The sequence below is a fragment of the Cyrtonyx montezumae genome, unplaced genomic scaffold (assembly GCF_038088225.1).
Source record: "Cyrtonyx montezumae isolate F1298 unplaced genomic scaffold, pur_monq_1.0 scaffold_14, whole genome shotgun sequence".
Classification (NCBI taxonomy): Eukaryota; Metazoa; Chordata; class Aves; order Galliformes; family Odontophoridae; genus Cyrtonyx; species Cyrtonyx montezumae.
The window spans coordinates 1,592,851-1,617,488 of NW_027071870.1; the positions used below are offsets into that span (position 1 = coordinate 1,592,851).

Here is a 24,638-nt window from a genome sequence, read left to right on the forward strand (position 1 = left end):
GAAGGAAATTCACGAGTTTCCAGGAAGAAATTCAGTTTTCTAGTAAGTCTCATGGAAATCCATTAGGTGTTTTTAGGAGTCTGAGATATTTTAAAACAACAGACTAAATCTTTTACTACTACAAAGTAGAATAGCAACAGAAAAGCCATGCAAGCTCATTCTAGCTGTTTTCTCTATTTTCTTTCAGTTTTAAAATCTGAGATATTTATGATAGAAAGCAAACAAGGTGCCAGCTAGCTATAGAACACTCGTGAAATTCCAAGATAGGTAACAACATACTGACTATTTAAAGTGTTTTTTAATCAGACACGATATTCACTTTGGCACTCCCAGTTCTCACTTAACACTGGTGTACATTTTTGAGGGGTTTTTTTTATTTGATATGCTCCATTTTAGCATTAATTAAAAAAAATGCTCCAAAGAGCAAGTTTTGAGAAAGGTAGCTATGTAGAGTGCTATTCTTGCTAGTCATCAGGGGGAGGGACCATATGAAACAGAGAAGGCCAGGTAATCATCAGTTAGCTCAGCAGCTCAAATGTTCCTGGCATGTACAAGAAGAAGATAACAAAATATGAAAGGAAACAAAACAATTTTCTTTTGGATGTTACATTAGTATACAACACGAGGGAATTCAACAGACATGTCACTATAAATTGCAGCAAACATTTCAAATCAGATGTTTTACTAGGACTGCTCGTGGTTGTCTGCAACCACATTTAGTTATCCAGTAATCCTGAAAAATTCCAGAGTGGACTAAGACAGATTAAATCTTTGTTCAGTTATATTATTTTCCAGCATTGCTAAACTAATACTGAAATAATACTACCATTTTTTTCTGCAACTAAGAACTCATGGTTTCCATGATAAAAAAAAAAGTGATAAATATTGTTTACCTTAGAGTTGTTTACTATAGGGTTTCATATTTCAAAATTTATCTTACACATCTGTAAGGTATCTTTGTATCTTACAAATCTGTAAATTTATCTTACGCATCTATCTGGCCACTTGTTCATTTCCTGAGCCTGGTATAGTTGCTTACTTTTGCTGAAAATCCTTGATTAACTTCTTTGCCTTGTTATATTTCTTCTCCAGAGCTTGATACTGGCTTTGTGTCTCCTTGAGGTGCTCGTTCACTGTATGACACAGGGTCTGGGCCTCAATCCAGTAACTCTCTAATTTCATCATCCTCTCCTTATTCTCCTCAATGTTCTGCTGCAGTTGGGTCTTCTCCAGTTCCCACCTCACCTTCTCATTCTCAGCAGCCTGTAGCTGAACAGAACAGTGAAGATGACAGTCAGTAGAGGGGTGCAAAGTGCAGCCTAATAGCTTCGTTTGAGTTCAGTCAACGTGAATAGTGAAAATCACTGAGTAACTACAGAATTAACGAGCCAGCAGAGAAAACAGCGTTCCAGGACAAATACATACGCTGATACATACATTATTTTTCCACATAAAATGAAGCACTGCTCTTGTTACAATGCTCTCTCATCGTTTCTCTGGGCTATATAAACACATTTAAAAATGTCAACAGCAGATGTTTCTGTAAACTGCAGGGTTTATCAGCCAGCACTGATTACACACTTTGCTCTATATACCTGGCTCAGGTGTTAAGAGAATTTTCATACACTTTCATAGGATGAGAATTTTCTTTGAGAGAAATCTGCTCCCCAGATTCTATATTTGATTTAAGGACAATGAGAATAAAAATAGGAAAAATGCCAATTCTGTCTAATTTAACTGTTTTTCCTCTGAATTAGTAACTTTATTGAATTCTTATATTTTTTCATTCTTTTCTTTCATGTTATAATCTTGCTTAATCTAGAAAGCCAAGCAAAAGAAGCTGAGAATAGAACAGAAAATTTAACATCAGGTCACAACCTAGGATTACTTCTCATTTAAGCAGAAACAGAGTTTTACATACAACACTGAAACTATGCCAGAATTATTACAAGAACAAAGAGAACCTGTTATATTATTCTCGTTTTATTTTTACTTGCTTACTAAGTTGTAAGGAGCTAATACTAAAAGCAAAATATGTCCTTGCTGTTGTAGATTTCTGCCCTGAAAGGTGCTACAAACGCCTGCCAAACATCAGTGCTGCTTAGCTTTCTGACCACTGCCGTTCCTATGTCCACTGTTTGGTATCAGAAAAGTCGTTTTTCCAAAGAAGCCTGAATTTTACTGCTTAATTTATAACAACACTTAGCTCCTGTGGTTGTTTTTTTTGTTGTTGTTGTTGTTAGATTTTGTTGTTATTTTTAGGTTTCTTACTTTCCAAAAGCTAGCTGCAAGTTTCAATGTTTGGCATGGAATGAGGGTAGGGCTGCTCAAGGTAGGATATTTTTGCTGCCCGAATTTATGGAAGGAAACTGTCTTACACAACCCTGTTTGCTTATCAAGATTATTTTATTTGCTCTAGGCAGTTATGCTAGCACCATGGACGAGGTACACAAACAAGAATAGGCTGTTTGCAGTTTTAGCAGTAATATAACCAAACTAGCCATATTTTCTTTGGTGTTATTCAAAAGATCATGTAATGAAGTACACATTAACCCTAATCTTGCAAAAGGATTTGCACAGATGAATGTTTACACCTATGCTATGAAGTCAATGGGGCTTGGCACAATCCCAAGGGATTGACCATGCAGCTCCGACTGCTAGATCGGAACTAGAAAGCAGAAGAGAGAAAAGATTTATGACTTTTTGAACTGAAACAGTATAACAGAAATTGTCATTACAGAAAATAACTGCATTCAGAATTTGATTTTAACAGTGCTTTATGCAAATTTGATAAACACAACACAAAATATGTGGTTAAGTGCAAATGGTTGCTAGAAAGAAATAGCCATCGAAAATATTTTTCAGAAGTGCAATTTTCTGTCTTCCTTTTATTTCCTTTATAATGCACTCAAACTCAAAATGAAGGATGCCATTATAAAACCTGTTATTACTCAACAACAGAATTATCAGTTGACTTCTCATAAAGCTTATCCTAGACAAAAAATACGATTTCTTTTTATTGCTATTGCAAATTCAATCTAATAACTAGCAACCAATTGCGAGATGTTCTCCATTAAGCTGGTAAACATTTTCCTTTCTAGAGCGCCTTTTAAAGAGAACTGCAACAGTAAGAAAGTGTTCCTTTTCTTCTGTACATAAAAAGTATTTTCTAATAAACACGTTTAAATAAATTATTTTTTTCCAAATGTCAAGCAAAGACATTAACATGAACAGGACATCTTAATACTACCAGTAAATAATACATCTACAAACTGCAAATCGAATATTCAATCCAAATGCAATTTAAAAATCTGAGAAAATGTACTAGAATTGTAGAACTGTGAACCTGCCACTTAGTCATTATGATATCTCTTAAAATGTATGTTTAATTGAAGCTGCACAAGTTGGCAGTTTCTCTGAACAGCAGCACTTAGATTTTACTTGAAACTTTGAATAGAGAACATATACTAAGACAAGATTTAGCTGAGCCACCGTGTTTCTTAATCAGCCTTTAATAAGGACGTTGATTTCTCCACCCACATAAAGATACATGTCTTCAGATCTGATTTTGCATGAGAGCAAAAAAATCAGCGTGTATTATCTGCATATTGATTCTTACCTTCGTCTTCAGCTTCTGAATTTCAGCTTCTGTAACTGCATGTTTGATTTGCAACTAAAATTGAAAATATAAAATAAACAAGTGAAGTCATAGAGTACTCCAATATTTTTAAAGCCCGTGCTGCAAGTTGAATACCTTATTACACAGCAGAAGGCCTTGAAGAGTGCTGCAGTGCAGTAGATTGTAAATTAAAACGTCTAGCTTGCAAAATGACTCAGCCTGTGCAATCTAATTAAAGATAGGATGCCATCTAACCACTCATAATTTCAAATCAGAACATCCAATCTGTTTAGCAAAACCAAATGTCTTCTGCTTAAAAAAAAAAAAAAGAAAAAAAAAGAAAAAAAAAAGATGTTATCCTGCTGGGCTTTGCTTTGCTCTCCTCTGATGTGAATGTGAAATATGTCCCAGTGCTGTCAGAGAGTCCCACGACACTGATTAAAGCAGGCATGTTACAAAAGAGCAAATACAGAAATAAGTGATTTAACAACACAGGGAGCCAGGAAAACCTTTAGGGAAAGATTCTACATGTTTACTACATGAAAGAAAAAAAGTAAACTGATGCTATCCTTCTCCATCATTAACCTGAATTATTCTGTTCAAGCTAGCTAATCTCAAGTGAGAGCAGTAACACTGGGAAACTGGAAAAAACAGGAAGCAGCATATAAACACAAAAATGACTGCAAGGAGATTAACAGCCCAGGCATTGTGTTAAAGGTTGTATTTAAATCGCCAGGCACTGTGAAACAATAAAAGTGGATCTGTGCAGGGAAATGGTAGGTGCTGAGGACCTGGCTCGCACCTGCATGCTTTCAGGGGACTTGCTTTGGACTAGCCCACATCAGCCTGATCTGGTGTAGTGAATCCTCATTTACTCTTTTGAATCCATTACAGAATGCCCTGAAATATCTTTGAGTTTGGTCTCAACTCAAAGGATTACTATTCACCTGCTCCAAGAACAGTCCAAAGTACAAATCAAACAGCTTCAAAACTCCAACCCAAATGGAAATGATCATGTACGTGCACCTGATACAGGGCTCCACTCGCATCCCTGCTGCTTTACTGCTTAAGGCAGGCAGCATGGTCAAACTCCTCCATGCCCCACACCTTACATCTAAAGCACTGCTTAACCCAAACCAGTGACTGGTGTGTGCTGGCCAAGCTGAATTACAGCTTGAGCCAACTCTGCAGGGAAGACAGCCTTACTTCATTATTTATGAGTACTAGGAATAGTTATGGAAAAGTATGTTCTACATAGTGGTTACAAGACTGAAGGAAGCCTCTGGGAATGGTTTATGTTGAGCTAATAGAGTGCAGGAGGGACTTGAACTGAATCAGAAATTATCACCTCAGGTGAAGCCATGGTTACATTCCTGAAGGGCAGGCTGCTAGTACAAAATGTGCAGACAATTCAAAAGAGAAGGTCTTTTGGAGAAGAGGAATAATTTTCAAAATACCAGGAGTTATCACAGAGCCGACTGGTATGAGCACCCTTGAGAAAGGCCTGAACCCACTCTTGTGGCAGCACAGGAGATGCAGTCAGACATAGTTTGGCTTGTCAACTGGCCTTAACTGGTCTAGTGAATAAGCCTCGTCTCTGCTGAAGGAGATGCCAGATGCCAGGAGGAATAAAGGATGCACTGATGTGTAAACGGTTCCACCTGAGGAACAGTTTAGGAATCTTCCACATTTTTAGTAGTCATTTCTTGGCTACTGTCTCCAGAGGGACCTGTCTCCCCATCTTCCCCAAGCTGTTCCTTAAACTAACCTTTTAACTTCTCTCTAAAAAGGATTATGGATGTTCTAGTGCTCAGCAAGCGCTGACACAAGATCCCATTTCCAACTGAAGTGCTGACCAACTGCAGCAGCTTGCACAAATTCAAACATGTGGAGGTCTACCAGGCATACTAGTAGGGGGAGCATGTGTGGCTCCAGACTCCAAGGGCTCCACGCAGGAAGCCAATTCAGAGCTTGCACAGGGTCCCTGAGACTGTGTGCTCCCAGAGGGCAGGACAGACAGGAGCCAGCACAGCTGGAAGCAGGGAAAGAAGAAGTCCTGGAGCTGGTTTTGGTGGCAAGAAGTGGCTAGTGCTGGTGGTCTACCAGCACTATTTTTTATTTTTTGGATTTTAATCATAAACAGTTCATGAAATTTTAAGGAGATATTTTAGTCAGTATTTGCAAGAGGTTGCTTGCAATTTTTGAGCTTAGTAAAACCAACCTCTGATCTGCAACTTTCAAAGAGATCAATAGCTATTCTTTTTCTGATCAATTTCTCTTAGTAGAGAAAGACAAAAAGGAAAAATTATGAAAGAACCATCTCAAAACCTTATTGTGTTTAAAAACTTGCCCAGACCTTTGCTTAGGTCACTGAATCTCATAACCAAACCCTCTCTGTTTTGGGGTGAGGTAAATTCAAGGATGGATGGGTTAGACTTCATCCTTTGCAGAATGAATAACAAAATCAAAAGGCTAAGACTGGAAGCCTTAGGTAACCTTCTTGCAATCCACTGCCATTTCTTCTAAAAATCCCAGAAACCAGTAAGCAGCATATTATCAGCTTATTTATGATATACACAGAAACTCCAATTTTTTGCATAAATGACAATCTGCTCAGGTACAGATGGTTTTAACAGTTATTTTTACACTCTCTGCTATCAATTTTTTTTTAAGACTAGTGAGCACTCAGTCAGATCACTGAATCAGTACATGGTACAGCAGATCCCACTGAGGCAGAAGAAAAAAGACACTTTCCTGTCAGACAGACAAATGTGTAAGCTGGACAACTACCTTTTTCTTTTTTCTTTTTTTAACAGAACTAATTATGCTTGCAGAATAGATGAGAAATACACACACACACAGGGGTTAGACTGAACAATGGGCAATGCAAATGATTTGACAAGCAAATCTGGACTCCACACATTTTCTAATAGGAAAGTGAAATATATTATTCCGTGTCCTGTACAATGCCAGACAAATTCTTGGCAGATACTACTTCATATTTTTGTTTTCTAAGTCAACATAAAGTTGTGAAGGCTTCATTTTAACAAGAGATATTTCAAACAATTTTTTGCAAGTTTCATCTTCAAAGATGTCTTGAAACAGTGATTAATTTTCTTCAAAACAATACAAGTAAAATATTTACATATATCGGGAGAAAATAGCTTGGATTCCTCTAGGACTGCAAAACGTAGATGTCATGAAAAGTCAGTACATGTTAAATTGCTGGAATACAGTAAAAAAGAAACTACCCAATCAAATCTAATAAGATCTTATATATATATATCATTATATGTTTTTACATATAATAATATTTTTCATAGATTTCATTATGATGTGAAATGTAATTCCTAATTCTTATACAATATGTCCCGTTTCTTTATAGAACTTGTCTCTCTTCAATCATCACAGCTTAAAAATAAAGCTTCTAGCTCTTTCTCTCAAAGAAGTCAAGGAAAATCGATCTCATTTTTTCTGTTTTACAGCCAGGAAAGCAAGACATGCCAAAGTATAGTGATTCACCCAGGAATGCCCAGCTCTATTCTGACTTCCATTCCAGGAGCAAAGCATTTCAAGTAAGAGTGCTCTCAAAGTATTTGAGCACATTTTTCTTTGCAAAAAACGAATCCAACTAATTAGGTCAAACTATTATGTTTAAAGATTAGGTCCAACCTACTTGTTTAATACTTTCATTAATCTCCAAAGTAAGAACAAGAAAGAACAGTTATTCTTTAAATACAATTCCGGAAAACACTGCGTGGGTTTGTGCAGTGTGATAGTGAACAAATCCTCTAGTGTTGAAGGAATTCAGGGCAAATACCAAGAAAAATACATGCACTCACCCTGCCAGAGCCTACAAAATACAGCTGTGTACTGTTAAATACAATCGGTGGAACAAAAGTGGCATGCTCTTAATAGCGATAACTGCGTGAGTTAGTGAAAAGGAGCCCACTCTTCCACAGGAGCGTTTTGTGTTTTCTCCTTGGGCTCTTATCTGCTCTTAATCTGGAAGATTCCAGAGACCCTTGGTCTGATCTTCCCTGCATCAACATTTTAAGGCCATTCAATCCTACAGATCTACAGTTAGCTGAAAATCAGTTTGGACAGGCTAAAATATATCAGCAGCCCAAGGTGATGAAAATTACATTAAGGCATAGTGGCACAGGTAATTTATTCAAAGGCCTGTGGCTGGTTCATCACTACACCTGTGCTTTACCTTTGCTAGCCTTGTTGCACTGGCATAGTCAGAATGGCAGCACCTTCCCAACACCTGAGAAAGTATACAAACATTATGCATGATGCAAAGTATTAGAAAATGAACTCAACTTTCTAATTAACGTGCCAGGACCTTGAAAGATGGGAGTGAGATGTAAACTAAAAAACTTTAGGAAACAATAATAAATACATCCAGAGGCTGAAGAGTGTATCATCAGAAAAAATGAAAGACTGTTTGCTCAGTGATTGATAACTTTTTATATATTACTTTATCTGGAGAGTGGTAAGAACATACATTATACCTCTCTAGAAAATAAAACACCTAGTTCGAGTGGAATAAAGGGAAAAACAGAAGACAGGTGAAGAAAGATGGATAGTGAGTCCATCTTTTAAAACTTGTCTGAGCCCTGAAGGCTCAAATCTATGAGGTTCTGGCTAGTTTCAGCCCTTTGGTCTTCATTGCATTTAGAAAGAAAACACGTTCTTTACTGTCCAAGACCATTATTCCAGACTTGGAAAAATCCACCTGTTTCATAACCTGTACGAGAATTAAAGAAAGTTCAAGAATAAATCACATCAAAAGCGTAACTGAAAATACAGAACTGTTTCTCAGTACTTTGGTATGTTCTATGAACTCAATTACTGCAATAAACATCACTGATCTAAGTTTTGTTAGTACCAGTGGATGCTATATAAACTCTATAGCTCTCCTCTTTTACCAAACAGAAGTTTTGTAAAACACCAACTCAAAACAGGCTTACTCTCCCAGTACAGAGGGTTTTTTTTTAAATGCATAGGTAAGCATACCTCTGCAGTATACTGATGAGTGCTGAGCAATGCTACAGAAACTGGAAACAATCCTGCATTTTCACTGAAGTTAGCACTTGTTGTTTTCATGATAACTTTCAACTGGATTAAAAAAAAAAAAGGAAAAAACAAAACTATCTGCTAGTAATTAATCAACCATTAATGCACAAACTTGGTGCTGAGGCAGAATAACTTTCTGCTGAAAAAATAAGTTATAAATTATCCTCCATCCACTTGAAAGTTGACGTTGAATTAACTCAGAACAGTTCCACTTCTTTTAAGCAGAATGTTTTCAGCCCTTTAAAAGTATCCACTATACAAACACTTAGCGATCAATTCTAGTATTCAAGAGAACTAACAAGCACTGAGCAATGGGATTACTAGAAATCTCCAATAACATATTTTTGCAATGTTTTCTGCCCTCTGACTTACCTCTTTGAACTTGTGAGCGAGCTTGCTGGTGTCCACATCGCTTGGGGAGAACATATCATCATTTTCAGGAAGATCAAACACTTCAATAGCTATGTCACCTCCCGGAAGGACAGGACTCATGTCATCATCTTCTTCATCTGTAGCATATTCCCCTGTCTTAATTTTATAGCATTTAAGAAATTCCAGTTATCCTCTTATTAGGCATAAACTGTTCAAAGTGCAATTAAGCTAGTGGGCAAATACAGCACATTGCACACACACACAAAAGGTTATATTTTTGTTTTGCTATAATCCAAGCAGATGAAATATAACTTCACTGTAGTACTTCACATTGTCAAGAGATGGAACAAAAGTGTGTCTCAGGCACCACAGGTTTCTAATGGCTGGCATTACTGACTATACAACTGAGTGCTTTCCATCCTTTTACAGATAGTTTTCCTTCCCAGGAGTCTCTTATGAACAGAAATGTAAGCCCAATAGGTGGGACAGGACCTTGACTGGCCTTTTTTAAGCCACGTGGAGGTTGCAATTCCCAGTGATATTCCATACTAAATTTGAAAATCCATTGGTTAGTTCCCTATATGCTAATTAATGACAGAAAGTCCCACCTCCACAAAAAGCCTACAGCAGGAAAAATAAACCAAGTGTCAGAGATACCTTTAGAAACAAATTAGAGCTTACTGAATTGTCACCCTGCATCAGGAGCTGGTTTAGACAACACTATTCAAAAGAAAAAAGCTGCCAATATTAAAATCTTTCACACATACACATGTGCTCCTCTCTCCATGCCAAAGGTGGCTGGATACCACTCTGCTTCAGCAGTGCTCCCTCTGTGAGCCACACATTGCTTACGAATCACAATTAGCATGTAAACGTATTAGAAAGCTAACACTTCCTACAGGGCTACTTCTAGGTTTATAAAGCATGGGAATGAAGATACACTTAGTAAAAGAAGGGAGGGAGAAGGGATGAATTCCTTCTCAAGTTAGTACAGTAATGCCATACTACACAATTCTTCACAACAGTTCCAGATGTGAAGGAACATATTATACTTTTATCACAACTGTATTCCTAGTAGTGCTCAAATTATTCTAGTGTCAGTTTTGTCAAAAGAACTCTTCAAAACAAGGGTAAAAACTCAGATGTCTGAACAACAGTTCAAGTCTCAACCTCCTACCCTACTTTAGCTTCTCAGCTGCCGTTTAGGCAGAAGTTGTTCGTGGAAGCATGCTGAGTGTAGATTCACAAGTTGGCACACACACATGGACAGAATTGATGTATGCGCGTACTTGCAATATAAACATCACAATTTATTGGATAAATACATAGGAAAGATCAATACTTTTTTCTTATTTATTTAAACTGCTAAAGTTTGAAAAAGCAAAGAAACAGATAACACAAAGAAAATACAAAATGATTTGGTAAAAGTTCTCTGACGTTAGAAGATGTACCGTGAAGAAGGCAAGGCAACATGTAGACCCAGCCATACTTTAAACATTTAATGTGAGCCATTTCTTAGGAGAGCTATCTCTGTTTCTATACAAAAATAATATGTACTCTGCAATCAAATATACAGTAACCACTTACTTTACACATTTTATATGAACTAAAAAATCTCACTAGTCTTCAACAGAAGCTTTTGCTTCTTTTGTTTTCCTTACTTAAGGCAAAGCACACAATCCGTCTCACTCTGGAGTTTTCAGGCATGTTAGCACTATAACTAAATGATACTGGAAACCAAGTTTATCAGTCTTTCTAGATCTCACACACACACAGAATCTCCAGTTATCTTACACTTTATATATATAACTGTTGTTTTCACTTAATCCTCCATGGCTATGTGCAGTTACTGTCTAAACAATTAAACTGCTCTTTCCAGGAACATCTAACAGCACCTTCACACACTGCCAGGCAGGCAAGAAGCAGAACTCTAAAATCTCAGTGACATTCCAATTAAATGAATTATTGTGGGAACAAAACATTAGCACTGTCCACGTACTGTCAATTTTGCAGTCATTATCCTTGAAAAATCTATAAGGTGATACAGTTATCATTTCTTCATGAGAAAAAAAAAAGAAAGAAGAAAACAAACAGCCACATCTTGGCTGGTCCAACTGATGGCTCCAAAGAGTTAAATAAAAAGACTAAGTTATATTGGGGGAAAAATTCAAGAATTCTTTTGGCCTCAGGAGACTCAGTGTTTGAAGATGGACTTCAGGCATACTAAAATAAACATAAAGGAAAATCTTACTGTGAACTGTTTGACTGAGCATCAGCGAACACAGTTGTTTTTGCTTCAATTAATACAAAAAATTGTTGTCAAAGCAAAACACTGCAGTTTGCTGCAGTAAACAAGACAGTGGGACGACACAGAAACATTAGACAGAACAGAAAGAGATGGGGCTTTTGCTCCTCTTCAAAAGAAAATGTTCCCATCTTACAATCACATGAAGCACAGATAACAGGTTCAAAAGAAAGGACATATGGTTTAAAGAACCAGTAAACTGCATAATCTATATTTTCTCTGAATAAATTCTCTCTGCTTCTACATCACATGAACCTACCATAAGGTTGTTCAGACCCAGTGCCAGTAAACTAGACAAGAAATCTAGCATTTTACAAGCAGCAGCTAGACACAGACAAGAATACCTAACTCCAAAATAACACAGCTTTTTAAAGTAACAGCTGTTGTTGTAACTGCTTAAGGCTCCAAGCAATTCCTTTTGTTTTCCTAGTTGACAACAATAGTATTTTTTGTCCAATAGCCAATGAAAACTTACATGCTTTTGAAGCAAAATCTCAGTCTCTTCAATCTTTACGGGTGAGCAGAATTCATCCATGCAAAACAGGTGAGCAAAAGCCTATTTATTATTTTAGTAGTACACAGACATCAAGGTTTCCCCAGCTGCAGGAATAGCTTCTGCTATCAGCTGTTTAATTTTGCTGTACACTATCACAGCAAGCGGCATGAAATTATCTTTATAAACATGAACTGTGATTTCCCATTTTAAAAGGGAAAAGGCAGTACTCACATTGTTTAACTGCATTGTAAATTCCCGAAACATGCTGAACCCTCACCAGCACAAAGAAGCAGCAGCAGCACTAGCCAAGAAAATGCAGACAGACCTTTCCCAATCACCATAACAAAGGGTACATCAAGCTAAATCTTTTGTTTGTGCTGAAACTCTCCCACCATCAGAGAAAATCATTTGATGAACTATAAAAATAGCTCAAATCCACCTCTTCATTTGATTTTTTCTGTAGTTTAAACTCAATTCTTTGAAAAGAGTGAAGAAAAAGTATTGCTATAGTATCAACCATTGCTTTTATGGAAGTAATTCTTACTAATAATGTTGGAAAAAATGTACTCCCTGAAACATCTTGTCTTACCAATGATTCTTTGCATTTTAGACACTGAAGCACATTGCTCCATTTTTCTTTTTGTGTATTTCATGATCATCTTCAGTGGTTCTAATGTTGCTTTCCTCTCAGAATGTCTTGATAAATAAGAATTAAAAATGAAAAAGCACTCAAATGACTATCTGCATTACTAAAAGACGTAAGATTTTGCTTGCATACAACTACTTAAAATGGCCAGAGAACAGAATTTTGCACCACATTAATAACCTCACATCCTACATTAGAATATTCAGCCCTCAAGGGAGTGGTTTTTGCTTGATCTAACATCTGCCTTTCACTGATGAAGAAGATGGTACCATGTTCAAATTAAAATTCCAAGAAATGTCCTAATTTGACTACAATGTGCAGAGAACAGTGTTAGCACAGCAAAGTCTAAAGGTTTCATTCAAGGATACAGATTCAGGATAATTTAGTATACTAGGTGGAAAATACAAATACAGTGCCTCCTCAAAAGCCTTAGAGACTTGTTTTCTGACAGGATATGATAAATTAAAGGCATGTGGGTTTTATAAAGCCAGAGGAACTGGTGAGGAGTAAATTCTGCATCAGGCTATCCAGAGGCTGCAGCTGAAATGATATATTCTATAATATTTATTTGAGGTAGCACAGGCTTACAGGGAGAAGTCATCTACTACGGGTATTGCCAGTAATGCCACACCTAAGTAGTACTCGAAAAATTACTGATACTACTGTCATTTCTGTGCAAGTTTCTTGTATTACCATGCAAAGATGTGAATGATGCAGCAGCATCTGAAAGTATCTTAGAAGCTACGATATCTGTAGCCTAATATAACAGCAGATTCTGAAGTGAATGAAGGACACTTCAGCTTTCACATTCCTTTTATATTAAATGATATCTATGTTGGAAACGTGTACTAGCATGAATTGTCTTCAACAAATAAATAACATGAAACGTTCCCACAAGGTGACAGAATGAGAAGCTACAGCAGGAAAACAAGTATCTCCCAAATTCAGCACCTGACTGATGTCCAACACATGCTGGTCAACAGACCTCAAAACTTTCTCAATAATGCTGCTGTGTTAAAGGGCTCTGATCCTTCTAGAATCATAACATGCTCCCTGGGCTACCATGAAGAGTACTGACATTCAAAATAAAGGAATGACAGCCAACCAGTAAAAATACCCAGACCTGAACATGCCTGGAATATGCTCACGTTCTGTGAGTTTGCTAGCTCATAGCTTTACCAAGCATAGTCACATGCAGTGTCTCTAGGACTCAAACTCAGACCGCTGATTTCCTGCTCAGGAAACCTGATTAGACATTGCTGTCCTTGTGGTAAAGTAGGCTCAGAATTTGACAGCTTCAGTGGAGGTCTGAATAATGATTATTTTCTTTTTATGTATTTGATGGTATAGCTGGATTCCCTGTCAACTCATTTTAAATCCTGTATGAAAATGAATAGGATGCTTTTACAGCTCTGAGAGTGAGCAACTCTTGTATAATTCTGTGTCACGTCAGCAGGACACTCATACACTGGAAATTCTAATAATCCTGAGCTTCACACAGTCAGAATCACTAGCACTGTCAGCAAATGGAGTTGAAAAGGTGTGTTTTTTTGGTACAACTGTGGATGCAAACTCATTCAGATTGTGTAAACTGAGATTCTCTTGCCCAAGAATGGCATGCTTCCCCAGAGCCAAAGAACAAAAGGCTGAAAGTGGAGTCTGGATACAGCCACATTTGAGCTAATGAAGTGAAGTAAGCTCAAGTACCAACACTCACATTTGATAGCAAATGGAGCAGAAGTGCTTGTAGTGACCAAAAAATGTCTTTGAACTGGCATGCACTACAGTACAGATCCCACTGCGAATAATTCCTGGGTGCAAGTTATGTGAGTTTACTTGGAAGCATAGTCAGGTGACAAAAAAGCAAAACATACTCAGGATTGATTGAGGTTTCTGATACAATCTGCTTCTTAATAATACTGTTCAGAAGGAAAATACGCCTCATTGCATACCTTAGTAACTATAGCTGTCTATTCTGAGAATAAGGCTTACCACTTCTCATCTATTCACCATCAAGGAGGAAATGGGTATAACCTGTGATCTCAAGGCTGTTTTGGAGAACTGATGCACTTCTACATTTGTTCAGAAGCCTAATCACTTCTCCTTCTAAAACTGATCTCTGATGACACTCTAGATCTCTGCTAGGTAGATGCCTTTTCCTTTCTTCCTCTTACTTCATTCACATAATGCATAAAAGTCCCCTTCACACTGTATAAGCTAACAGGGAAATGAAGACCTCATGGTCACAGACACGGCCACTATCCCCAGTATAGTGTTGTGATAACATAGCTTTTGTTCCAAAAGCTCAAGGGAATTCCCTCTTCTTTATTTCTGAGATGATGATAGATGTCTTCCAAGAAATCATTCAGCAACTTTAATTTTAGTTCTAGAATGAACAGGAGTCAAAATTCTTGCATGTTTCTATAGGTTGAGGAGGAAACAGAGAGGATATGGACTTTCTAGCCTTCATGATCTCACAGCCACACACGCATACGCATCACAAACAACTTCTATTCAAGAGTTAATATGCACCTATGATAGAATTTATTCTAATACATACTCAAATATTTCTATTTTTAATATTAGTGGAAATTGAAGTGACTGAAGGCATAACTGGGGCTAGACAGGATTTTTACCAAGTTTTCTAGGATACTTCTGTTGCTAATTTCTAGATGAACAGTGTGTCTCAAAATAAGTGTATCCTTATTTTATTACAGAGTACTTTTTTCCTATTTCTCTGTTCAGAAGCTTTGTTTCAGGACCTGAGTGAAAACTGGTCTGAAATGAATGCATTGCACAGATTCTCTGTCTCCCCTTCTCTGTTTTTGAACTTGATGATCCTTTGGGGTCCCTTTCAACCCAAGCCATCCTATGATTCTATGACTTTGGATGGCACTGTGTAGAGCCAGGAGTTGGATTCTGATCCTTACAGGTCCCTTCCAGCTCAGAATATTCTATGATGTTCTCCCTCCCCAGATGAAAAATAAATAAATGTTGGCCTGGGCAAAAACTCACTAATACATGAAGTCTGGGATTTCGAAAAATACTGTTGAAGAGAACATGAAAAGAAGGTTATATGCTTGGGCTACATGGAAGTGGTTTGCTACAGAAACTGCCCTTACCTTAATGTAACCTAACAGCTAATTTAGGGGTGAAACAGTAGTCTCTAAGAAGGATATCTCATCAGTCTTTCTAAGTACCTTGGCATTCAGGCATGCTGGGAATTTTAAGAGAACTGGAAAATATATGGAAAATTTACTGAATGAAGTTGATAACTTCAGAACCTCTGTATTGGGATATCAAGTACTAATCATGAACATCAATAAGTGGTTCTACAAAGCAGAATAATTCTCCATCCTGTGAGACAGCTGTTCACATAGATTAAAAAAGAAGGAGTCTTACTTGTAATTTTCAGAACATTTCTTAATGTTCCAAATAATGAACATCGTTAGTTCCAGGAAAAGATAAGGTTTAAATCTTCCCAACCCAATAACAGTTGGAAGTAGACTTTTACCAGTGTCCACAGAAAAATAATGTTTCAAAACATCTTCAAGCAAGCCAGCTTTATTTCCTTATTTCAAACAAAGCAGATGCCTATGGAAGAGCAATGATTTACAGAAACAACAACCAACTTTGTATTTGCTTTTATGGAACAAAATAAACATTTTAAATTCATGTTATAAAGCTTTGTTCCTCAAATCGGACTTATCACCAAAATCTAAAAATCAGTGGCAGGGGTAATGGAGACATGCAAAGTTGACCTCGGAGTGATGCTTAAAAAGCAGGAACCAGGAAGACAGAAAGCAGAACATGAAAACCCTCTGCATATTGAAACATTAGAAAGCATGTTACCTCATCGTCGTCTGCATCGTACTGTGCATAATGCTGCTCCAGGAGCTCTCTCTGGCGGCGTTCTTGCTCCAAAGTTTGGCTAATCAGCTGTGCAACCTCACTCACTTGGCCTGGCTTTTCTCGGCCAATTACAAACCTAGACAAAACATCATTGAAGAAAAGGTCACTCCTATTGTTTTACTGAAGTGGCCTTTTTCTGCAAAGCTACATGGCTGCAACTGTTCTACACGTGTTCTGAGGATTCCAGTTGCCAGAAGGGCACTGCATGCAAGACTAAGGAGTGGTCTGACCATTGTCATATTGACAGCAAGAAGAAAAACAAAAGTGGCAGTGACCACTATAGCCTACATTCCAAATTTAGCAAAAAAAAAGATCTGCAGAGTTCAAACTCCACAGATACAAACCTAGAGCAGGGCCATTAATAAAAATAAAAAATGTATCAGCACTTGCATTCCCTTAAGAGCAAGACATTTCTCAGAAGCCTATGAAAGTCCAGTTGCACACCGACAGTGCGACCTTCTGACAGCACATGCCTGGGAGAAACTTTTTCCCCCGTCTTCACTCCAAAGACATTTCTGAGCTCACTGATTTGCCTTTCTGCTATGACAGATTTGATTTCTACATTTTTAAACCCAACAGATACAATTTCCTAACTTTAAACTGAATTTAAATCTTTTATTTCACGAACTTCTGTTGCTAGGGAGCTTTTTTTCCCCACTGTAAGCTATCTCTGAACATTGGAAGCGTGCTTCTTCAGCTTAACAGAAGACAACAGCACTGTCTCTTTCTTGGCTAAGATTTCCATGTCTGCTTTCCAATTTTGCCTTCTGCAACTGAAATCCAGGCTTTGATTGTAACACTTTTTTTTCAGCACAATGTCATATCCATAGATATTTTTCTACCTGTAGCATTAATTATGAACACTCATTATACATTACCAACGCTGCAAACTACTGAACAAAAGTGCAGTTTAAAGATGTCAAGGAGTATTTTCTCAGCAGGCTAGAAAAACTATTAGGAAATTATAGATGAAAAAAGTACAATGCAGAGCTGAAAGCACAATCAGGTGACACACCGCACACAGTAAACTGTTTCCACAACATTTGGCTCAAAATGACATATTTAATTTATTAGTGGGATGAGAGGTAGAAGTGTGCATTATATCCTAGGTATGAGAATTATTTTGATTAGTTCTGTTTATCGCTATTAACATCAACTTTCTGTGAGTGGATGAATCTGAACCCATTTCCTACGGCAAATAATTTTTCAGACTATGAAATCAGGCACTACAGAAAGGAACACAATTTGGAGATTATTTCAACATCAAAATATGTGAGTCAATAATTACTTTCAAAAGGATAAAGGTGAGAATGAATGACTCTATGCAGAATAATGAGACAATTCTCTGAAAATAACTTGCAATAATGTCTTAGTTTAAAAACATCAATAGAAAATAGAGCAGAAAATAGGAGAAAGGTTAAAAGCAAGTAACACCACCATTTTAATCTTAATCAAAGCAGATCACAGTCTGGCACTCATATGCTACAATTACAAAATATGACAGCAATGATAAAGACCTGGGGCTGAAAGAAAAAGGATGTTTCTTTGTGGCCTCTTCATCTGTTCTGCACACTGACTCACAGTCAGATCCTGTTCCCCCGAATTTTAGTTTTATAGCCAAATATTACAAAGACTAAAACAGCCACGCTTTCAGTCTCACATGGGAGGAACAATGAACTTTCAATATTGCTACATGAAGTAAAAAAAGATTCAATCAATGTTTGCTGTGCATTTATCTCTTCTACTTAAATTAATCTGTACACTGAATACCTAGATCAGACAATATGTAATCAATCCTAAGTATGATAACTCCCGATTAGTTGGGACTAACACATAAAGATTTTGGAGTTTTTATTCTTGAAAATGAAGTTTCCATGGTTTCCAGCTGAAGAATACCCATTTCCACGTTAGGAATGTTTTTGACACTGTAGACTACGTTGCATTAATACTTTCATAAAGCCAAGGATGTTCAAGTAGGAAATAAAAATATTAAATGTTATTATTTTTCTCATCCAATTGCCATTCTCATTTTATTGACGTAATTTTCCAGACTTTTATCACACGTCAAAATGAAGATCCTGAAATAAGGATAAAGCTGCTGATGATACACAAATAAATGCCTCAAAGCAATGACAAAACACACAGCAAATGCTTTCAAAAGCATAAATATGCAAGGAATCGTTTATTTTGCTATAATTTAATGCTTCAGAGTGAAACATTTCCAAAGTGTCTGAAAATAAACATTTAGAAGCATTAAATCTCTAAGTGAGGTCAGTTCTAGATACAGAATTGGAGACTTGTAAAATGGAATATGACATGGCAAACAATGACCAATTTTACACACAAAACCAAACCTTTTGCCACACTGTATTGCATGACCTTAAGAATATCAAACTACATATGCCAATGATGTTTAAACTAAACCTAAAGTAATTCATAAAATTATAAGTGAAAGAGAACATTTATCTCCTAGAAAACCATAAAATAGGCAGTTATTAAAATGCTAAGCATGAATTTGATCTTTAAGCCTAGAAAGGCTTTAGATATAAGAACTATCATAATCTGAAGTGTTTAAATATGAAAGAGAGACATAAGGTTGTGATTCACTGACCACAAAATTAGTCACTGAACCATCATCTGCACACTTCAGCGAAATGGCTAATTATGTATTTCCCATCACTCTGCTTCACAAAAATTAAGCACATGCATTTCAGTCTTGATTAATTAGTCTCAAGGGCCACAAGTATTACAACAAAGACCTATAAATTCTATCTGTAATACTGTCCTTAAGAAGCTGGTTATGTTTCTGGATATGAGATAAATGAGGGTTTGAAAACCTTTGAACTCATCATGACAATATTTCCCTTAATTACTAAAGCTAGAAATGGAAAATAAAACCAGGCCAATCCATGAAGCTGTACTATAAGTACAACTGTACTAAATCTCAGGCCACTACTGACTATTCCTGATGTCCACAAAACTGGAAGAGAGAGGGAAAGAACAGTACCAAGAAGGCTTGAGCTGACCTTGATATTCACAGCTGCACAGGATCTAGCTGAGTTACCAGCTGTGAAATATTATTCTCTGTGGTTACAGTGTGAAAATAAACAGAGACAGGGCTAGGAACATAATTAGTACTTGAACCTATCACAGATGTAAGGAAGTATAAAAGAATATAAAATCTGGAGAAATTGAAAATTAAGCTGCTGGTGGTTAAGAAAAGCATTTTACCAAAATTAGCAACACCTACATCACATCCAGTCAGCATATAATGATCTTAAAGCACACTCTGTATATGGCTTTCTGCATATTTCCAGCTTTTATTAAATGAGGATCTGCAGACCTGCACTCCTTGAAATAACAAAATATGTTAAGTATACATGTGTGAATATATACATAAAAAACCAACTGTGGTACAGAAACATTTTAGGAATTAATTTAATTAAATAACACTTCAATTTTGAAAAGTACTCTGGTACTAGAAAAATAAAGGGGGGGGGGAGAGGGAAGGCATGAACTCTGTGACACAAAACTGATGCTCCACAGCATGGATTTTCAGTAACTTATTCTCAGTGAGCATTGCTTCTAAAACAGTGCCTGGACAAAATAATTTAGCTTTGATTCCTTAAATACAACAAACAATTATTAAGAAAGAAAAAAAAAGTATTAAAAGTTTAGAAAAGATTTTTTTAAGAAATAGAGAACAGTTTTTACTACAACAGGATTCACAGTGACATTTTATCATCTAATCTTTCCTAAAATATAATTTGGTCAATGAAAACATATAGTTTAGTCCACTGCATTTGGGGAATTTTAACAGATTTTTTTTAGACAAGTTTTAAAAATGGTTTTCTTCTGAGCTTTAAAGCATCTAATTTATTTCAAGATGTCTTTAATTACTTTCTCTGGCTGGTTCCATTAGGATAATAACCATATAATTAATCCAAAGTGCTAAAAGTGTTACGAACCCTGTAAGAAGGCAGTTTTATTTAGTTACAGTAGAGCAAGCTTCAAAAAGCTCAGAAAAAAATGGCAGCATGAGATACAGGGGCCACAGGTTGGGCATAAGGAATTGACTAACTGAATGTGACACTACACTTCCTCAAATAAAAGGATCTGAAACCTAAGAGTCATACAGTCTCTCTGAATCACTGCATAATTTTAGTTTGGCTGGGAGCTCTGCTCTGCCTCAGTCTCCCCCAGCCCAAAGCAGAGATGGCTCTGCCAAGTGCAAGGAAGGGATGTCATCAAGAGGGAGCTGGCCAGGCTTGAGAAGTGAGCCCATGTGAACCAAATGAGGTTCAACAAGTCCAAGTGCAATGTGTTGCACTTGGGCAGAGGCAATCCCAGATATGAATACAGGCTGTGAGAAGAACTCATAGAGAGGAGTCCTGCCAAAAAAGATCTGTGGGTTCTGGTGGATGAAAAGCTGGACCTGAACCAGCATGTGCACTTGTGTTCTGGAAGGCCGATGGCATCCTGGGCTGCACCATCAGAAGGAGGTGATTGTTCCCCTCTACTCTGCCCTTGTAAGGCCCCATCTGGAGTACTGTTTCCAGGCCTGGGGCCCCCATCATAAGAAAGGTTCAGATTTATTGCAGCAGGTCCAGAGGAGGGCCATGAAGATGATCAGAGGGCCGAAGTACCTCTCCTATGGAGAAAGACTTCAGGGAGATCTCATTGCAATCTGTCAATACTTGAAGGGAGACTATAAGCAGGAGGAGGACTGACTTTTTGTATGGTCTGATAGTGACAGAACAAGGAAAAATGGCTTTTAATCTATGACAGGGGAAATCTAAGTTGGATGTTAGGAAGAAACTCATTACTCAGAAGGTGATGATACACTGGCACAGGCTGCCAAGACAGCTGTGGGTACACCATCCCTGAGGTTGTTCAAAGCCAGGTTGGATGGGAACCTGGCACTCATCTGATCTGGTGAGTGACAGCTCTGCCCATGGCAGGGGGTTGGAGCTGGATGATCTTTAAGGTCTCAAACAACCAAGCCATTCTATAATTATCCTATGATTCTAAGGTCTTCAGCAGTTTTAAAACTCTCTAAGAATAGAAAAATTCCACAGGTCCCTCTTTGCAGTAGTGCTGCCCTTTAGCCTCTCTACCATTCTCTCCAGTTTCATCTCACCTGCAAAATTCCTCAGGGTCTTTCTGTTCTCCCCTCAGATTCAAACTGATTTCTAAAGCTATTAGCTGTAACAAAGGGAAATGAGGGCATGGTAAACAAGGAAGTAAATAAGGTTTGCTTGGAGATTATTCATTGCGGTGACTCAAAATGGGAACAAACAAGCAAACAACTCTGCTTGAAGATTAGCACCCAAAGCAACATGAGGAAATAAGCACCATCAGTGGATGAAAATGACTGAATGAAGTCACCTAAGGTCACATTAGAAACACCTGATCCCTTTGGGATCAGAAGTCCAGTTGATTGTCCACCCACCTTACAGGCATCAGATAGTCCCACCCTCATCAACCAGATATAAGGACACAGATGGAGATAACATCAAAAGCCTCATTAAAGCCAACTCAAAATCTACTGCCTCATTCACAGAGCCAGTCTTTGGAAAAACTGAAACAAAGCAGACACTAATTTTAATCTCCCAATTTTTCTGTATCCATACTTTCCCTGTTTTGTTGCTGAAGAACCCTTTTGTCTCTTGGGTGCTTTTACCCTTCAGGGCAGTAATCCATGGGATTAACATGCATGGCTGATGCTGTCACAGCTGCCATCAAACTTCACTGAAGAACTGAGCAATTCTTCCCTATTTTGAGTAACATTTAGCACACTGTCTCCCTTGGTTGTCTCACTGAACATTTGTGTCAAGTTGTTTTTGATAGGCTCCAGAACTCCCCTGGATTACCAGCATTCAAGCAAGATGCCCTTCTAGCAGATGCTGGAGCACTGTGAGTCTTTAAGTGTCTAACCATAACTTCTAAACACGTCATCTGTTTCAAAGCAAGAGCTGAGTCATTTTCCCTTCAGACTACATTACAGAGCCTGATGGCAAACACGCTCCTGTCCCACTTTCTCACTTGGTTTAGAAGCCAATACCTCCACTTCAGCATCAATTGCACAACCTGGGCTTGACCTGCATCCAGTCCCATCTGGCCAGCATGATGGAGAAGAAAATCTGTTGTTTGCTCTAGCCCCCAGGGCCCCATGACATGGTTAAGGTATTCCTCAGCAGCTCCAGCAAAGTAACAGCTGAAGGGCCACAGAAGCCTAAGCAGCCTCTCCACAGCACCTTGGATATGAGCCCCTGATGATCTATACTGCTATCAACACTAAAGGGATATCAGAGCCAGACGATTACAAAGTCATGTAAAAAACCCAAGTGCCAGTGTTAATGCACTTAGATTAATTATTCCCACAGAAATCAATTCTAGGTCACTGACACATTATCTTTACTCAAAACCACTTCAAAATTAGCCAGTGGATTCAACATTTTGGCACCCTCTCAAGTTCCGGTTCTTAATCTGCTCAGCACTTCTCTGAGCACAGTCAGGGAGCGAGAACCTCTTCCATCTCCTCCAGTCAGCCTGACAGTTTCCCAATACAATACTTGCATAGAAATTTTCTTGAATTCATGATGATCAGCATCCTCTGTAGCACCACTGAATCTTCATGGGAACAGTCGCCTCAAAGAAACTTATTTACAAATCTATGCTTTAACATTCCTGAATATAAGTGAAGCATACATGCTGCTTCTGTTCTAAAGGTGCAAGTGCTTTCTGGTAATACAACCTAACTGCACTGAGGTAAACATTTATAGTGGCATTTCAGTTGCAATGTTAGGAGGTTTTGTTCAGATTCAACTGACTTGAGGATAAAGTGATTCAAAACCTGTCAAGCTACTCCTTTTTCCAGAAAAGGAGAAGAAAACCCACTCCACATGAAATTCAGCACTTCTGAATCTTACTGAAGGAAAGATGACAAATTAATCTTAAATGTATTTTAAAACAATGCTGTAAATTCCTAGCAAAATTGTTTATAAACTCAGCTAAAACCTTCAGCATGGTTTCTTTATATATTTTATGTTTATATATTTTAAATATATCATTTCCCATCCAAATGCGCAAATGTTTCACAAAATTACTTGCCATAGAATTCAAATTAGCCATCTCTCTGGTCAAAGGGATGATCTTAATGCCAGTAAAACTGACAAGAGTCTCTGGAACCATTCAGCCCAAGTTAACTAGTACCCTACCCAACAATACTCAGCCACACAAGGAGTCAGCAAAGACTAGGAGTCAGCCTGAATCCTTCCAGCAGGTGGTTTGGACGCAGATGCCCTGCTCTGTGAGGTAAGAGCACTGAACAGCATGAGCAAAGACTGCCCCAAGGCCAGCTGGCCTGAATGCCCAGGGGCAGCCCCAGGCATGCTGCACCCGCTAGAACAGGCTCAGCAAAAGGAATACAAACAGCACTGCAGTACAGCCAGGCTTACCTCATCCCTGCTAAGAGTTCACAGTGTTGTGAGTAACTTCTCATGTTAAATGCAGCATGCTATATCTGGTAGTCTTGTAGGATAATTACCTGTGGTGATAAGTTTTTGCAAGGGCCAGGAGTAAGGAAGAAGGTCATATTATGAAATTTTTGTGTTGCCATACTGGAACAAATGGGAGAAATTTACACTGTTTAGGTACAAGGCACCACAAGTGAAGTTTCTACTGAGTCCCCGATTCAGGTTTATCACAGTCTTATCAATCTGCCCAAGAATCAGAGCATGCACTAAGCACAGATGTCTTCTTAAGAAACCCTTTAAGTCCTAGCATGATAGAACTGCAGAGCAAAGGACTTTTCTTTCATACTCTTTCTCTCTTTTTGGTTCCAGATTTGTATTAAAGGAAACAGATACTGGCAAGAAAAGAAGAACAAAAACATCACCTCTAGCCAGGAAACAGGACAATATAGTCCAGCTCTCTGTATCTGATACAGAGGTAGCATATTTTGCTGTTGGCTGCTGTATCGTTGCCCAGGACTGGGAAGAAGGAGAAATCTCTCCTGTCTCTACCACTGCATGGATCTGTATGTAGGATAGAGAATGCCAGCAAATGTTTAAAGGACACAGTTGTTTCACAAGGCAAGAGCACAGGCAGAAAAATTAAAAAAGAATAAGAGAAAATCTGCACAGTGAGGCACGCTGGAAGAAGACATGATGATTATGTAGGGGAAGGATTCACAGAAATAAAG

At 37.9% G+C, this 24,638-nt stretch overlaps 2 protein-coding genes across 5 annotated transcripts in view; one reads left to right on the top strand and one right to left on the bottom strand.

The window, feature by feature from the left end:
• PDK4 (pyruvate dehydrogenase kinase 4) overlaps positions 1-24,638 on the top strand; it is a 184,647-nt gene that overhangs the window by 86,951 nt on the left and 73,058 nt on the right. The window lies entirely within an intron of this gene.
• The window catches only part of PPP1R9A (protein phosphatase 1 regulatory subunit 9A), a 125,663-nt gene that overhangs the window by 22,385 nt on the left and 78,640 nt on the right, over positions 1-24,638 (bottom strand). For all 4 annotated transcript variants that reach the window (XM_065731252.1, XM_065731251.1, XM_065731249.1 and 1 more), the window contains exons 5-8: positions 16,373-16,508; positions 9,074-9,229; positions 3,620-3,673; positions 1,040-1,269 (exon numbers count right to left, since the gene is read on the bottom strand). In XM_065731252.1, the coding sequence (XP_065587324.1) occupies positions 1,040-1,269; positions 3,620-3,673; positions 9,074-9,229; positions 16,373-16,508 (576 nt within the window). The remainder of the gene's footprint in view (positions 1-1,039; positions 1,270-3,619; positions 3,674-9,073; positions 9,230-16,372; positions 16,509-24,638) is intronic.